The sequence below is a fragment of the Centruroides vittatus genome, unplaced genomic scaffold, assembly GCF_030686945.1.
Source record: "Centruroides vittatus isolate TY-2023 unplaced genomic scaffold, ASM3068694v2 scaffold_3315, whole genome shotgun sequence".
Lineage (NCBI taxonomy): Eukaryota > Metazoa > Arthropoda > Arachnida > Scorpiones > Buthidae > Centruroides > Centruroides vittatus.
Genome location: NW_027122703.1, coordinates 1,578,544 through 1,597,689, shown reverse-complemented (window position 1 = coordinate 1,597,689; position 19,146 = coordinate 1,578,544). Strand labels below are relative to the sequence as shown.

General features: G+C 33.7%; 1 protein-coding gene across 2 annotated transcripts in view; it reads right to left on the bottom strand.

The window, feature by feature from the left end:
* The window catches only part of Aasdh (Aminoadipate-semialdehyde dehydrogenase), a 141,410-nt gene extending 126,505 nt beyond the window's left edge, over positions 1 to 14,905 (bottom strand). The window contains exons 1-2 of one of the 2 annotated variants that reach the window (XM_067286409.1): positions 14,605 to 14,905; positions 1,774 to 1,894 (exon numbers count right to left, since the gene is read on the bottom strand). In XM_067286409.1, coding sequence (XP_067142510.1) covers positions 1,774 to 1,894; positions 14,605 to 14,846 — 363 coding nt within the window. In that variant the 5' untranslated portion in view covers positions 14,847 to 14,905. The remainder of the gene's footprint in view (positions 1 to 1,773; positions 1,895 to 14,604) is intronic. The other variant, XM_067286410.1, reaches the window with a different exon arrangement.
* Between the last annotated feature and the right edge of the window lie 4,241 nt (positions 14,906 to 19,146).

Sequence of the window (19,146 nt, the reverse complement as noted above, 5' to 3'; positions counted from 1 at the left end):
TCAGCGTAACTACCTACTTCTAGCAGTGAAAGAATGACTCATTAAACATTACTTTTACAATAATACCCTTTTCACACTAATTTTGAAGCCAGCTTAACTAAGTCAACTCAAGGTATGCAATGTGAATAAAACTGACTTAATATTAAACCAGTTAACAGTTAACCACCAACAACTAGCTCAACTTAAATTGCTTTCCCAAACAAGATTTAAGTCACCAAGCTTTTCCCAAGGTCTGCAACAAATTTAAAAAAAAGGCAGAAGATATCCAAATGTGCAATATTTTTCTTTATTGATAAGTATATGTTGCTTTAATTTAAATGTTTTGAACAACAGCGAACATTTTGGAACATCCATTGTTTTCATCATTGAAATAACAAAATTAATGTCATGTTTCCAACAAAAATAAATAATAATAATAATAAATACTGGATAAAATATCTATCTGACATAATTATTTAAAATTGATATTTTAATCTGAAAGTATGCAAAATAAATTAGTATGCAATGGGTTATTGAAAATAAACAATATTTTTAATTTCATTTAAAATGTAACAATGTGTACCGTATATCTCGGCAGATAAGACGATAGATGAATCATAAAAAATGGCCCCCAAAATCCGGGGTCGTCTTGTACAACAGATACAAAAAAATTAGATTGAAATTTATATAAATTAAAACCATTATAAAAAGACAGACCGACCGTAATTATTTACTAGAAGAGAGTAGGGTATGTGCACAAAATAGAATAGCCCATAGAATGTTTTTGTGAATAGTCAGTCATTAACCGAAATGCCTCGAATCAGTGTAAAAGAGGTATCACATTGACATTTAGAACATTAATGTCAAATGGTAATGGTTAATTAATGGAGAAAGTTTTTCTTGCACCAAAACAGTTGAACCAAAATGTACTAGACCAGCACTCTAACTGCCTACTTTTATAAAAATTTATTTTATATTAATTTTTAATAGTTAGCCACTATTGTTCAAATAATCCAGAAATTATTATGATTATTATAGATCAGGGGTTACTAAACTATGGCCCATGGCAGTTCAACCGGCCTGGAAATATCATAGATTGTAGATAAACTTACTATACCAAAAAATTTAAATAAATGTACATAAAAATGCCAAAATTGGTCCAATCTGATTTTTTGCATCTGACAGTAATATAATTTTTAGATAAATCAGTGAAATAAAAAATTTGGCAGCTTTTTGAAACTTTGGATATCAGAGTGCTTTTTGTATAAGTACCTGCAATAAAGCTTCTAAGGAAAGCAATTGATTACCAGCTTGCTGCAGCCATCATGTTTGCATATTGGTAAATAAATATGTTAGTTGTTGTTATTTTTTGTGTATTTAATGTGCTGTATTGAACAAAATGGTTTTACAGCCCACGCGTGTCATTCTCTCAGTTATCTGGCCCATTGTGAAAAAAGTTTGGTGACCCCTGTTATAGAATAATTGGGCTTGATTATTTATGTATGTCTACAATGATTTGTTAACAGACATGAAACGGAAAAAGCAATATTTTAATGCTTGAGATGGTAACTATTAAACTGTACACTAGTAATTATCTTGCTTTTAAAGGCTGCCCCAGAAGTGCAGGTTATATGGTGAGGTTAGTTATATAAAGATTTTATTTTTATTCTTTAAATTTTCTGCAAGATACATGCTATTATGGGTTATCCACCTAAAATTATAGTAGTTCTTAAATGACTATCATTATGATAAACTATATAAATAATAGTTTTCTTGAAAAATGAAAATACTTACTTCAAAAACATCAGCTTCAATTAGAAAGAATTTAAGGAAAATGTATTTTTTTGAATTTTTAACAAATTCCAGTGGATTTCTTAAATCAACGAAGGAAAAATATGCATTTGCTTGTAAAATTCTGAGGAAAAAATTTGAAAGCTTGTATTAATTAGAAAATTCTAAAACAAAAGTAACAGAATGTAATGATAAAAAAATGTTTCTGTCTCACTAACAGACTCCTCAAAAGTGAAATCACAACACCACAAAGGAATGAGTGTAACCATATGCACATTGCAAAATCAGTAGAGGTGACCAGACATATGCAAATGATTAAAAGAACAAACAAAGACATGCAACATAAACCCATTTATTCAGGTATTACTGTTACTGAATAAACAGGTATACAGGCCAATATATGGTGAGGAATATTATCAATGAGGCAATTAATAGTTGCCTGAGGTATCCCTTGCCAAGTTGCATCCACTGTGGCATTCATGCCATCTACAATATGTGGCAATGGTCTCTGGTGCACCTCACATTGGATAAGATCCCACAGATTTGTAATGGGGAAGAGATCGAGCAAGGCTACCAGCCAGGAAAAAATGTGAATTCCGTTCAGCCTGGTAAGAGTTCATTGTGCAACATGTAGTGGGGCATTGTCTTGCTAGAACAGTGTCGGGTGTGGCCTGCACCAATGGCCAAACCACAGGCCCCACAATTTGCATGATGTATAGATCCACTATCAGAGTATCATAAATGTGCACCAAAGCTATCCACTGGTTGAACATAATGCCTCCCCAAACCATGATTCTCAGTGTTGGGCCAGTGTGATACTTGGTGAAAACAGCTGTCACATAACATTCCATGGAATACTGCCACACCTGTCCACAGCTATCATTCATCCACAGACAGAAGTGGGATTCATCTGTATACAATATCAATGCCATTCAGTGGTCCAGTTGCGATGACAACACCATCATGCCAGGTATGCAGCTGTGTCAAGTTGTTAATGGCACCCCATTGCTGGTTGATGTGCATGCAGCCCAACTTCATGCAACCTGTTGGGAATAGTTTGGATGAACACAGATGGATTCATTGATGGCAACAGGTGACTTTGGATGTCATGTGTCATTGCTAATGGTCCCAATGGGCTATTTTGCAAATCTGCCAGTCTATGCACTGTCATGTACCAGTCCCTCTTCAGCCATGTTCATAGATGTTCCTGTCATAGATTACTAAATGGTACTCACATCATGAGCCAACACACATGGCAACTATGCATATCGACAAACTGAGATCATATATCTCCAGGATACAGTCTCATTCTCCAATGTTAACTAGTGGTATTCAGCTTGTTATTGTCTCTAAGGCATTTTCTATACTTCTTTGAAAGTTCAACTGCCGCAAGCCAATACTGATAGCATTTATGGCCCAAGCCAGCTGCCAGTCTTTATAGCCTGAAACTGGGTACATGACCTGATGCATGTGCAAACTTAATCATTTACATATCTGTCACCTCTACTGGTCCTGCAATTTGCACGTGGCTATGTGCATTCCTTCATGGTGTTGCAATTTCACTTTTGAGGAGTGTATATTTATAACATTAATTAATAACTTACTATTATTTAAAGTTATATTTTTTAATCTGAATAAAAAACTGTTTTATTGGAACACATTATATAAAACAAACATATAAGCACTTTCAGACTTCTACAGTCCATCTTTAGGGATTAAGAATTAGAACTTTAGAATAATTTTTTTTTTTTAACCACAAAATTTTAAAGTTTCAGAACTTTTCAAACTTTAAACAAATTAGAATCTTTGAACTTTGAAATTAAGAACATTCAAAATTTCAAGGTTTCAGTAATTTCAAAATCCATAACATCCAACAAACAAAATTCTTATTAATGTTGCTACAGATTTTAAACTCTCATTCAAAGTATTTATTTAATGTAGAAGAAAATAATTTTATGATTATGATTGTAATTATAATTATGACGACACATTATCAACTATGACGTAAAGTGATATCAGTACTCAACAACCATTATTTAATGAAAGCATTAGCGTACAATATAATTTTATAGAATGAAAAATTTTTTAAATGCATCACACTACAAAAAAGTTTATTTGTAATTATGCATGGAAATTCTTTCCAATTTGTAATTGTATTATCATTGTATTATCTGCACTCAACCTTTACATAACATTATTGCAAAACAGTCCGTTGTTAAATACCAATGTTAAAATAATTCTCTTGTACTACCAATCTCCTTTACACACCAGAATTCAATACAAAAACATACTTACGTAAGAACCAGATAACCGAAGTGGTTGATATTAGGGTCGCTAACGTTTTCGTAGTCCCGTCTGGGCTCTTCTTCGGGCTTTGTAGTAATAAATATAAGCCGCACGTTGCATTTCGAATATATTTTCCTGTTGGAAAAAACCGTGTTTCGAATTCAGCCACGTGTAAACGTTCCAACATATTTTTTAAACGAAACAATTGCCGGTGTGTGCACCGCACATGCGCTTCGAAACGATGTTGATGCTAATTTTTTAAAAATTATCTTCTAGCAGGATCTGCCACGCTGCTGAAAGGGCCAACTCTTCTTTAAAATTGATGCACGTGATGTTACATCCTGCTCTGTATATTTCCATAGCTTCCAATAATTTGAGATGTTCCGGGTGGTTGGCAGTGAGGATAATGCGGGCTGCGCTAAAGTCTGCCGTGACTTCTTGAACGGTGGCATATGTTGAGAGAGCTGTTGTAAGCCTTTTGTGTAGTATGTCCGCCTTATGTTCTTTAATTCTTATCCCCATTGTACATTTGGTGGAGCCAATGTAAACCATATTTCTGTTAAATCTGTGGTCTCTGAGGAAGATGGTGTATATTCCCGGTAATCTGACTGGGTTCGGAGGATCTTTTCTGTTACAGAGTATTTGGAAAATGGTCTGGCATCTTCTGTAGGCTATACGTCTTTTCATTATCGTAGCATATAACGATTTTAACCGTGGGTTAAAAGTGATAGGGATCCTTTCAGTATTATCTTTTTGAATATTTAAGCACCTCTCCGTCGGATTGTTACATGGTTCCTGGCTATTTCTGTACTGTCTACTTACAAGGTTGGTGTATCCGTGGTCTACTGCTATTTCGTTTATACGTTTGATCTCCTGATTCAGTGCCTGGCGAGAGGAGGAGTGCGTAAAGGCTCTCCTAACCAAAGCTCTGAAGGCCGCTATTTTACTTTTCGATACATTGATGACGTCATCATCCTTTGGAGGACGGAACCAAATATAGATCAATTTATTAAAGCGATGAACAAAAATCCATACGGTCTGGTAATTGAGGTGGAGCAACATAGTAACTCTAAAATCCATTTCTTAGATATAGATATCGCTTTTGAAGGGCCGAACATACACACTTTGGTGTATCGCAAAACTGGTACCACCTCCATGTATATTCCAATAGGATCCTGTGACCCATTTCGGTATAAAATAGCGGCCTTCAGAGCTTTGGTTAGGAGAGCCTTTACGCACTCCTCCTCTCGCCAGGCACTGAATCAGGAGATCAAACGTATAAACGAAATAGCAGTAGACCACGGATACACCAACCTTGTAAGTAGACAGTACAGAAATAGCCAGGAACCATGTAACAATCCGACGGAGAGGTGCTTAAATATTCAAAAAGATAATACTGAAAGGATCCCTATCACTTTTAACCCACGGTTAAAATCGTTATATGCTACGATAATGAAAAGACGTATAGCCTACAGAAGATGCCAGACCATTTTCCAAATACTCTGTAACAGAAAAGATCCTCCGAACCCAGTCAGATTACCGGGAATATACACCATCTTCCTCAGAGACCACAGATTTAACAGAAATATGGTTTACATTGGCTCCACCAAATGTACAATGGGGATAAGAATTAAAGAACATAAGGCGGACATACTACACAAAAGGCTTACAACAGCTCTCTCAACATATGCCACCGATCAAGAAGTCACGGCAGACTTTAGCGCAGCCCGCATTATCCTCACTGCCAACCACCCGGAACATCTCAAATTATTGGAAGCTATGGAAATATACAGAGCAGGATGTAACATCACGTGCATCAATTTTAAAGAAGAGTTGGCCCTTTCAGCAGCGTGGCAGATCCTGCTAGAAGATAATTTTTAAAAAATTAGCATCAACATCGTTTCGAAGCGCATGTGCGGTGCACACATCGGCAATTGTTTCGTTTAAAAAATATGTTGGAACGTTTACACGTGGCTGAATTCGAAACACGGTTTTTTCCAACAGGAAAATATATTCGAAATGCAACGTGCGGCTTATATTTATTACTACAAAGCCCGAAGAAGAGCCCAGACGGGACTACGAAAACGTTAGCGACCCTAATATCAACCACTCCAGTTATCTGGTTCTTACGTAAGTGTGTTTTTGTATTCTCTTGTACACTAAACAAATATGTTATTTGTAAAATATTGCAAAAACTGTATATTTTAAAATTTTTCCTCTCCATTTTCACTTTCTCAGCTGTTATATATAACAGAGGAAAAGTATGGCAATCTGGCAGAAAAAAAGACCCCCAGATTTTTACATTTTTTGGACTCAGTAAACATTGAAATGTCGAGAAATGCAAAAAAATTTGAGGGTTTTTTCTGTATGTAAGGATGTCATTGTGGGTGTGTATGTGTCACGATGTTGTTCATCCACTTTGAAGCTCCTGTACTTTTTGTTGAAAATTTCTGAAATTTGACAGAGAGGTTTGTTAATTAGGGGGATTGATGCTATTAAATTTTGATAATTAAAGGTAAGGGGTGAAAAGATAAAGCGGAGTCATGTGTATCTCCAGTAGGATTGGACTTAATGACAATTTTACTCAGTATTAGCATTCACAATTTTTTTATAAAATCCATCTCTACCCTCAAAATTAAGCTTTTTGCCATTTTATAATAATTAAAACTATAAAAAATTTTTAATAATAAAATATCATAACAGCTGATGCCACACAAGCTGTTTTAAATGTTGCCGAGAAAGTTAAGTAACTCATTGCTGAAATTTGCAATATGTCACTGTTCATTTTTACATTCCAAAATCAAAACATTAACAGACCTGAAGACAATCTTAATAATACATCAAAAACATTTGTCTATTAAAATTATTTACTGAAATTTTAAGGTTTTAAAGGTGTGTAATTTACTGCAAAATACTGTTTAAGCATTGTGATCAAATGTGTTATTCGGAATTATTCATTAAAAAATTATTCAAAAATGATTCCTATTTCTAAGTGACAGCTTAACATGTTACTTTTGCTTTCCAAACTTCTCACTGATAAGGCTACCATCACTTGCTTTAGTAAATAATATTGGTGGCAATAAATAATTTGAAGTGGAGAAAAAAATTAAAAACTGGTGAAATGATTGGCAACCTTTTAAAATTTTCCAGAGCAACCCTGCATTTGTATAACTATTTTTCTAAAACACATTCTGTCTGTATATAAACATCTCAAAGCTCAATGTTATTAATCAAAGCCAAACAATTGCCATAATGAATCGGGCTATTTTCCAGCTGAAAAATAGCCCGATTCATTATGGCAATTGTTTGGTTTTCACATTCTGTGCTATTCTATACTCCAAAACCAACCTAAATAAAAAAAAGATTTCTTCCTCAAGTACTTAATGTCAACAAGATTTGAAATCTCTAGATATTAACACTTCAGCATTAAATTTATATACACTCCAGTAACCACCACCTTATAAGTTGCTGAGGGAATTTTTAATTAAGAAAACTAACGTTTTCGATCTATTCCATAGATCATCTTCAGGTTTAAACTGACGAACAAAAATAATTCCATAGAATGGAACACAACGTATTTAAATTAAAAAAAACCGACAATGGCGCAACTAATTAAAATGACAATTAAAGCGTAAAAAATACACAAATGTTAACTAACAAACACATAACAATTCCAAAGTTATTAGTACACGCTAACACCATTTAACAGATAATAAAATATTAAGGTTCTCCAAATACGAAACACATCGCAAATCATGAGCCATTTGTAAGTCTCTTAATTGCAAACTTCCAAGCTGACGGTAATCCCTCAGCGTCCCTGGCGTTAATGCATCTATTGTCGAGTCTACTCTTGTATATTTCTATTTTTTCCGCCGTCTTTGCTAAAGTTGGGGAATATATTTGTTTGACGATTTCCGCCTCTTCCCATCCAACGAGGGATCCTTTGGCCTGGGCCATCTGGGCCAGTACCGTTGTAAGGAAAAGTTCGAACACAACGGTACTGGCCCAGATGGCCCAGGCCGAAGGATCCCTCGTTGGATGGGAAGAGGTGGAAATCGTCAAACAAATATATTCCCCAACTTTAGCAAAGACGGCGGAAAAAATAGAAATATACAAGAGTAGACTCGATAATAGATGCATTAACGCCAGGGACGCTGAGGGATTACCGTCAGCTTGGAAGTTTGCAATTAAGAGACTTACAAATGGCTCATGATTTGCGATGTGTTTCGTATTTGGAGAACCTTAATATTTTATTATCTGTTAAATGGTGTTAGCGTGTACTAATAACTTTGGAATTGTTATGTGTTTGTTAGTTAACATTTGTGTATTTTTTACGCTTTAATTGTCATTTTAATTAGTTGCGCCATTGTCGGTTTTTTTTAATTTAAATACGTTGTGTTCCATTCTATGGAATTATTTTTGTTCGTCAGTTTAAACCTGAAGATGATCTATGGAATAGATCGAAAATGTTAGTTTTCTTAATTAAAAATTCCCTCAGCAACTTATAAGGTGGTGGTTACTGGAGTATATATTTTTGCTGAGTACGTTTATGTTCAATTAAATTTATATTTTCAAACAGTATTTGAATTATGTTGTTTTAAAAATTTTCATAAATACACATTAGTTCTGATAGCATTCCATCAGGTAACCATTCAGTTTCACTTGAAAAAAAACTCAGGAGTTGGAAAATGTTTGTGCAGTGTTTATTTTTTGTATTATATGCACCAGAAGTTGGTACCACAGACCCAAACCTAGATATATGTTTAACAAACAGTCTGTTGAACATATATCCTGATGTGTAGTAATATGTATAATACTCTAAAAAGTTTGTACCTAAGCTGGTCATACACATCTTGCAGAATGTATATAGGTTTGAAAGTAGTTTTCCTATATATTTGTGTCCAAAACTGCCATCCAAACTTCTCAACCTACAAATTAGGAAATGTGCTTTTGTTTCAAATATCCGAATATTTCCCCATATGATATACAATAATATAACTCTGCATCAGTTATCTCTTTTATATCTTTAATATATCTGACTTAAAACAGACAGTATGTTAACAGAGTTAATGTTAGTGAAAAACTTTATTAATTTACTTTATCATTAAAGCTATATTACAAACAAAGTTATTAATATATATGAAAATGAACTGTTGAATTATATTCCTTATATATCACATAATATAGAACTAAAAAAAATATTGATGCTCTACATTCATGTTGAATGAAGGCTTTGCAAATAGAGCTCTCTAAAAGTACAAGATTGTCAGTAGTTGATTTAAAATGCTGAATCCCATTTTGCAACGGTGTGAAGAGTATGAGCTCCCGTTCAATTCTGAATTTATAATTTTCAAATGCAATCGTATAGTTTGACCAGCTGAACTCAATGACCAACATAGTGACTCGAATGGAGCTGTTCGAATCTCCCATTTATTCGAAGTAGATACAAAAGTAGTGTTTTGGGGATGTTATGTTGCTCTTCAACTGCAGGATCCATCTTCCTAGCATATGGTTATCCATATACGGTAAACACGTGTGACGGAAACGATAGCAATATACAAGACATGTACTCTTGAACTGAAAATGTACTCTTGTTTCTGATTCTTGTTCCTGTGTAACTTCAACCCCAAACTCTCGTCTGAGAACATAACCAAAAAATCCTCAATGTCACTGCAATCCTTCCAAATGACCAAAAAATCATTTACATATCAAGCCATAAACTTTATTTTCCCTTTAATCTTCTCCAAGATGTTCTCTGCCTTCTTTACTATCAATTCTGTTATAGATCCTACTATCAATCTACTAATCACCAACAGCAGGGTCTATAGCAGAATTTATCAAATGGGTTTCAGCTTAAATTTGATGAAATCCTCTAAGGAATCAAAAAGTCATGGCTAAACTGTTGACGACAAGTATATCCAACCTTCACAGAACCAATGTGAAGAATTGGGACTCGAGGTTTATTGAATGGACTACAGGCATTATCTAACTAAAGCTCTAAAATAAGCTAGAAATCAGAAATGTGTACAGCTCAGTATATGAAATCAAAACTTCCATAAATGGTCTTTTCCTATGAGAACTTCAGTGTTATGCAATATATCATCTGACAAAATAACAGAATTTTAGTTAAAAAGTCTTCAGGCATTTCTCTAGAAAAGAAAAGGTGTCAATCCAGCTTATTTTCAGAAGGTTAATGTTTGATGGGCTTTGTCTTATCAAGAAGAATGAAATATACAGATGGACAAAAGCAAGAGGAGGCTGACTACAAAAATTTACAAGGAAATTTTGGACTACTAGGTAAAGCCAATGATAGATTGCTGCAGATCAGATAAGTCATGGAGCTTCCAGCAAAATTCAGCTCTTGTTCACAAAGACTAGAGACATGGTTCAGATATAATGAAATGCCATGGTTATACAACAGAGGAATGGCCCATGTCAAATCTAGAGCTCAATCCACTTAAATGTGAATTATGGGAAATATTGATGTCTGAAGCGTACTATAAAATGTATATCAATGTTGTCTCTCCAACTGCAGTACTTGAAGAAATCTTCGTTAAATTTTTGACAGACCATTATTTGTTTTGTAATAGACAATTAGTCTCAGTAATTTCACACTTGTATCAAGTTCACAAAAAGGGGACCATTTTCAGGATAAATAAAGATAATAAAACTTGAATATCTAAGAAACTTAAATAAATTAGAGAGGTTGCGGCCGATGTTTTTAACGCGAAAACATGTACGTCGGATGTTTAGCACCACCTTCCTGTAAGCCTAGGAGTTTGACAATGGCGTTTGGAATGTCAGACCTATTGAATGTCAGAAGAATTGTAGGCCTATAAATTCCCACTGTTGTCCATCCATGCATCTTTCCTTAATCCATAATGGAGTTAGTTAGATGAAAGATAAGACCAGATATGGAAATCTGAGGGGCAGAAGACCCCAATTAACTATATGTGAACTTCCTATGCAAACCAGAAGCCAAGTTACTCAAATTCAAAAATTTTTCCCAAAAGGAGTTAGACAGATGGCCAACATGACTATTGTTAAAGGAAAAGTATGATGTACAGGGAAAAGCCACTACTAATTTGAGGTGGAGAGCACACATTTTAAATTAAATACATTAAAAATATGATTAAAATTGTGGCACAGCATTGTGATGATGCCATAATAAATAATTACTTGTTATGATTAGGTTTTTCATAATTTAATTAAATTTTAAAAATAAAATTAAACTTTGAAAATTTATTTTTATATTTTTAAAGATAAAAAATACAACAGTCTTTAGAAACATACATTGCATTTCATATCAATAAGGTTATCCATTATTTCATGTGTTTGAGAGATATTTTTGTGGCTTTCTTTGTAGATGTTATGCCACAAGTAGTACCATCAGTTCAGATCAACTAAATTAAATTTTTTGCATCAGTAAATATCACTCTCTTACATTCTTTTTTCCAAAACATGCTATCTTGTCCAGTTAAGTCCATTTTTCTTTGTTTTTCTTTTTATTTGTGGCTGTGAGTTTTACTTCACATACATTACACTTCCGGAAACTCTGGACAAGATAGATTTAGACACATTTCTTAATGTGTCTAAGAGGTGGATCTTTTGCTACTTGTCCAAAAGAAACTTTCCAATCCTTAGTCTTTTCAAAACCATATTTTTCTGCCTATCAGAAAACTTTTCTCTTCAACCTGCAGTTTCTTTTTCCATAGTCACCATCCAATTGAAGAAAATTCAGGGCTGTATCATGAGACTGACAAATATTTTAGCAATTAATCTCATTGATTTGCCACAATCCTTCCAAGCTATAATCTGGCCTTTTTTAAATTCACTTAAAGGTTTTCTCAAGTCATCTTATACATGGTTATCTATAAATTCTGCAGTAAAAACATTGCTTAAATAGTTGATTTTATGAATAATTTGCATAACTTGAAATGGTAAAAATTTCACAAGTTAACTGTGCATAATATCAAGACAGCAATTTTATGATTTTTATGAAATGGTTATATCATTTTGCAACACACAATCTTTGAAATAATAGGACTTAAAACTTCTATTTTTGTTTTGTTTGAATGATCATTTTCATTTAATTAATGATTAAATATTGTAATCGAAAATGTTTCTCATTTGCACTTGACCTTTTTCTTTATTGTCTTATTTAAAACACTCATGTGGTCATATCATTATGAAATACACTGTATACTTTTCATTTCAGTGTTCACAGGACAGTAACTTGTTTTAAAAATTGATACTTCATATCATTCATTGAACAAAAATTAAATATTGAGACATAATATTTTACAGAAGAAAGCAAATAATACACTTAAATTATGATTGTTAAACTTTAAATTATTACATTTTAATATTAATTTTCATTCCAGTGAATATGCAGAGTTACTATATATATACTTTGTACAGAGTATTTTGTACTTTAACAGTGGCAGTCTGAAATATTTTCACTGTTACTCTCATGCCTTTTTAAGTCTGAAAAGAAAATCTCAAATAAAATAAAATTACAGAAAATTAACCTTTTCAACTGAAGAAGATATATTTTGATATTAGATGATAGACAACAGACAAAATAAATGCACTTAAAATAACATTTTATACTCAGTATTTTAAAGATTTTTGTCTAAAGGCAAAAGATTCTGTATTTTCAGAGATGAATACAGATTTAATCTTAATTTAGAAAAGTGAAATAAACAATAGGAAAAAAGTCACCACTAAGTTGTAGGTACTGCAGTGAAAATATATGCACTCTCAGCTGCAAACTATAGGTACACTCATTTTCATTATACTAAGCATCTAACATCACTAAATATGAATTTTCATATTTACAGAGTGAAATATTAAATAGTAAGCTAAGTAATCATGATTGTCAAACATGTCAAAATTTTATAAAAGAAAAAAAAAAAGGCATTTTAGGAGACAGACTCCTGTAAAAAACAATTCAGGTTATTACAAAGTAAAAGCAAGATAGCCCACAATTATAAGCTATCTTGCTTTTACTTTGTAATAACCAGAATTTTATTTATCTTTATTTTTTAAAAGTATTATATTATTTTTAGATGTAATACTGAAGAGGAATTACTAAAGATAAGGTGATTCAAAATGCATTTATATTAGAGAGAGAATAAAAAAAAATGTGTCAAATGATAGGATGGTTACTTAGTTTGCTGTGGTTCTAAACAATTGGAATATGGAATAGATCTATTCCAAATTTCAATTGTTTAGAACCACAGCAAACTAAGTAACTATCCTATCATTTGACACGTTTTTTTATTCTAAACATTTCATTCTTTTCTTTTACATCTAAACAATTGAAATTTGGAATAGATTTATTCCATATTCCAATTGTTTCCAAATCCAAACCAAAATCACTTGGTTTACAAATTAAGAAAGAAGAGACAGAATATGTTTATAATCCAAATCCAAATCAAATAATTAAAATCTAATAAGTCTAGTGCCTGGAGAATTTAATCATATTCAACTCTTTGTAAATTTTTTTTATCAAGATCAAAAGGATTTTGCAATTAAAATAAGTTGAAAACTGCCATTTTAGAGAAATCAGTTGAAGTTTACCTTGGTAGTCCCAATGGTTGCACTTCGGTTAGCTTACATTATGTTAAGTTACGTTAAGTACGTGTTTCCTTTTTTTTCTTTTTAGGTATTCCTTTCTTCTGTCCAGTAGCATAGCAAGGGGGCATGTAGGTAATAGTAACTATTCGTAATATATTATAGATATTTTAAGGTAGGTACTACATTCTATTATTATTTGTATTATATTCTTATTATGAGTAAATTCTATATATTATATTACTATATGTGTTTCTGGAGGGGAGAGGGGGTGCCAATAAAGTGTCATGCCTCGGGCGCCAGTTACGTTCGCTACGTCACTGCTTCTGTCTACTAAAAATGGATTAATGTTAATTAATGTTACCTTAGGTAGCCAAGATGGCGGCTCGTCTCTAATTCCAGCAAGGAAACAGTGGGACGCACGTTCTAACCTAACCTATTCTAATAAATTACCATAATTATTAGCAACCAAATTATTAGAATAGGTTAGGTTAGGTTAGAACGTGCGTCCCACTGTTTCCTTGCTGGAATTAGAGACAAATTGCCATCTTGGCTACCCTAAGATAACATTAACCTAAAAAGGTAATTAGCCTAACCTAACCAACCTAAGCTAACCAAAGCACGGTCATTGGGACTACCAAGGTAAACTTCAACCGAGAAATCTTTTCAAAAAAAAGGACTATGCATTTTGTCCGAAGATTTGACCAATACACATTAACTTTAGCAAATAAAAAGGGAATCATAAGTATACAATAACTTCTGGAAATGTTCTAATTATATGACAAATGTAATATCTTGCATAACCAAAGCAATTAACAAAATTACAAACACCTATACAATCAACATATCTTTTCACATACATAACAATCAAATATATAATGGTAATTTCTTTTTTATTTTTGAAAATATAATAAAATATATTCTCAATATCTACAAACTTATAATATAAAAATATTTTTCTATATTTACCCTAAAATAAGAGATGGAGTCAAAATTGATGGCTTGTTTATGCACATAATCACTTGATTTGAAGCACAGTTCTTTATGAGTAATTTCGAAATTGCTGTAGATATTTCAAGCAATTTGCTAAAAGTAAGTGAAACCGAATGTTGTTCATCAGTAAAGACAACAGCATCATTTTGTGGGAATCTTTCTGCACTTTTTATTACTAGTTCTTCTAATCTGCACTTTAGTTCTGCGTTATAACTCATTGTGAATATATTTAAATTTAATTATCAAAAACAACATTTAAATCGTATAACATAAACTGCAGACACGATCTCTTTTCATTACCTTTACACACACGTGCAGAACTTAATTTAACGCAAAATACAACATTCTCTACTTTACTGTATATATATAAATGTTGTGTTTACATGATCATAAATTTCAAATATAAACATATTTGAAATTTGTACGTAAACAAATTCCGACAGTTTTGAAAATACATTTGTTTTCTTATGTTTCATGCTTCACCTACAAGAACCTGGACGTGAAAGCAGAAAACATGACGAAAACGGTCATTAGAGGCGCTTCCAAACGTACGACACTAGAGCAATTATAAATTAACGCATGCGATTAGAGAAATGCCATATTTAATTAATTTTAATGTATATTATTTAGAGTTCACATTTTTAAAATATTTATTTATGAATTTTTCCACATTTTATACGACAACGAAACACTTTAGTTAATATAATAGCGAGGTTGAGGCCGAAGTTTTCAACGCGAAAACGTGTACGTCGGACGTTCAGCGCCACTTTCCTGTAAGCCTAGAAGTTTGACAATAGCGTTTGGAATATCGAGCATGGTTCCACTAACTTTCCAAACGCCATTGTCAAACTTCTAGGCTTACAGGAAAGTGGCGCTGAACGTCCGACGTACACGTTTTCGCGTTTAAAACTTCTGCCTCAACCTCGCTAATGCAACGCAACAGTACACTGCGAACTGAGAGTGAAACAGTGACAAACAGACTAAATATGGCTGATATAACAATGATGCTATTTCTCAAAAAGCTAGAATATACTACCGCGGGCCACAGAATAAAACAGCCTTGTCATACGAGAGAAATCCCGTAGATACGCTGTGTCGACAGTAGTACTCATTCTTTTCACCAAGAGAAGTGTTCAGCCTATATGTCAAGTTTTAAATCGTTTACTAATTGAGTGAATATCTAAAAATTATTGTTAATACCACAGGATAAAGTAAATATTAAGAAACGGAGTTTGGCATGGTAGCTTTTATATAAGGGGCATTGATTCTGTTAAATATCGGTGACTAAAAGTTGACGGAGTGAAAAGAGAGTGCGTGGTCTCGTGTGGAATCGAATTTAATGATTTTACTCGTTATTAGCGTTTATAATCGTAACGGATAAATTTCCGGATAGGTCGTTGACAGAGAATGAATAGCTACTACTTCTGGGAGATCAAAACTAAGGTGATAAGAAAATGGATATAAACGGACAAGTAGAACAAAATCCTTCACTTGGTGCTGAGACGTGGTCTAGAACGAAGCAATGAAAAAACGATTCGAAAACCTCAGTATAGAGCGAATTTTGGGGTACGAACTCACGAGTGTCGATAACAAAGACGCTTTGGATCTACAACCGGCTAAAATTTCTGTTAGCCGTAACTACAACACTTTTAATACAAAACTCATCTGTAGCTTCAAAATTAAGTTTTTTTGCCATTTTATAATAATAATTAATTAATAATATAAAAAGTATTTTCAATAAAATGTAATAACAGATGGCGATATAACAATTTTAAATTATTTTGCCGGGAAGGTTACGTAGCTCGTTGCTGTATTTTTAATACAGTTTGCTTATATTGTTGGTTTTCTTTACTTAATTAATAAACGACCGTAATATAGCGTACAAATATCTTCGATAAGTTTGTTAGAAACTAGTAATATATATATTTTTTAAACAAAATCTAACACCTTATCTTCGCTGAGAGAGTTTAATTTTAAACGAACGTTTTCGGCCTATTCTATAGGCCATCATCAGGCTAAAAAATCGAATAGTATCGTTCCATAAGAACGAATACAAATATTTAAACTTTAAATTAACAACGGATTAATACAAATATTTAAATTTAAAAATTAACAACGGATTAAAAGATGATACATAATAAACTAATATCGTATAGAATTAAAAACAAAATAAAATAAAAAACAAAATAAAAATCAAAAATAAACTCAGAAAAACTTCTAAACACAAGCATAGAACCATAAAATAAACATGTAAATTAAGAGTTCCTTGCAGAGTTTTTAACCATATACTTCCAGGCCGATGGAAGGCCCTCAGCGTCCCTCGCATTTATACACGCCCCTTCCAGCTTGCTCTTGTAAATCTCTATTTTCTCAGCGGTCTTCGCCAACGTTGGGGAGCTCACGGGTTTTATAATGTCCGCTTCATCCCATTTAACTATCGAGCTTTCGGTCTGAGCCCTTTGGGATAGTACCGTGGCGTTGGAGCTTTTTCTGATGTTATACTTGTGCTCCTTGAGTCTTACACTCAAACTCCTTGTCGTAACGCCGATATAATCTTTCTTAATTCCCAGCTGTGCGTTCTCGTATGGTATCCTATACACACCCGCTTTTTCTTCCTTCCTAATGCTATCCTTGTCATTCCTTAAAATCTTATAAAGGTTCGGGGCTCTTTTCAGAATTATTGATGTCTCATTGCGGTTCGCAATTTCTTTCATAATGCTTTTGGCATATCTGTTATAAGTGAATTTAGTGATCTTAGCGGGACGTTGTTTAGAGCCTCTTGCTACGTTCTTCTCGTACCTTTTAACCATTCCTGTTATTGCGCTTTTCCTGTATCCTAAGGTTTCGGCTACCAGCATTTTTTAGCCTGGTGATGGCCTATAGAATAGGCCGAAAACGTTCGTTTAAAATTAAACTCTCTCAGCGAAGATAAGGTGTTAGATTTTGTTTATATAATTGTGAGGTTGCCGACTGGGTGCCGACTATGTCAAGAAGGTCAAGCGGTCGCGAAGGGTCGTATGTGGGCGATCGGCACTGAGACAGACTCTACGGTTACAAGACAAGAAACCGTTTATTTGACACGAAAGAAGCTTACAAGATTTCCGCGATCTTGGAAGTTCTAGGTCGGCAGCAGCCTCTGGGTCTTCCTCTCCTTTCGAATATAGTCTCATTTTGAAGGAGTGTCTCTAGGTCGCGAATGGCCAGTTCCCTCGACGACTCCGCGACTCCAGGACGATGCGGTCGACTTCCGTTGATGGAAAGATGTCGATCCGAGGTCGGGAGACGGAGACGAAGATGGGCACCAGACACACACACAACAATAGATCCGTCACTTGGAACTTTCGGGAGAAGAAGCCCTCGCGTCCTTGAATTCTCAGGTTTTATCTGTTTTCCTCCGATTCCGCTTTCCGATTGGTCTCTTCTCGTCACCTGATGACAATTCGAAACCTTTCGGGGGCGCGGGAGAGGTCAAAATCGAAGTTTAATTCGATTCCCACTCGGAGATAGACGATCTACGTTTCCCCATTGTTCTATTGTTTAAAAGTTTGCGTCGTTTTCTTTAAGAAAAACTATTTCTACCTTCTATTTTTTTTCCTCTAAAAAAATAATCTTTTTCTAAAAAGAAATGATTTTAACGCAAATTTCAGTGAGGTTCGGACCTATCCAGAGCCTCACATAATTTTTGCTGGGCACGTTTTATTTAATATATTTTTTAAGTTATTTATTTTGTATTTTACTGTTATTCATAATTTTTCTTAATTTTTGCTTTATATTCAAATATTTAAACGTTGTTATTCTCGTATTCTATTTTGGAACGATATTTAACGGTAAAGATGTTCCAAGCAAATTGGCCTTTGAAGATGGCCTATTTAATAGGTTGAAAACGTTTTCCAAAATTAAACGAATCTCAACAGACAAAAAGGTCTGATATATTTTGAATTGTTCTGCTGAGGGTGATTTAGATTGTTGATCAGTTGTGTGATATTTTTCTCTCTCCGACCGTTTCTTTATACTCTTTGTGCTAAATATCCAAAGAAGTTATTATGAAAAATATACGCTTGATTGATTTGATTTTATATCGCGTGATCATCAGCGAGGCGACTTTCGACGATGAGAGATGGCGAATGACCCTAAGACACAAATAATTGACTCGTCGTGTTTTTCAGATTTCGATATGGAGAGATTTGTGGATGGAAAGCTGGACTATGAGGATGATTTCTTCAGTTTTGACTTGGAAAATTATCAAGAAACAAATTATTTGGAAATTGTTCTCGATCTTGACGAGGATTGTTTCGGCTATGGCGATTCTAATTCGCAACAAGTTGATGTTTGCTTTCTTTGCGACGAATGCGAGAATCCTCAGGTATCGTGTGATGAAAAAGTTGAGCTGGAAGTTATTGGCGATTGTCTCGACAGGTAAGAGTCTTGTATTTATTTAATACGCATTTAATAGGTAAGAGGTAATATTTTATCTCATTTTCTGTATTGTTTATAGAAAGCCAGAGTTGTTGAGTGAGG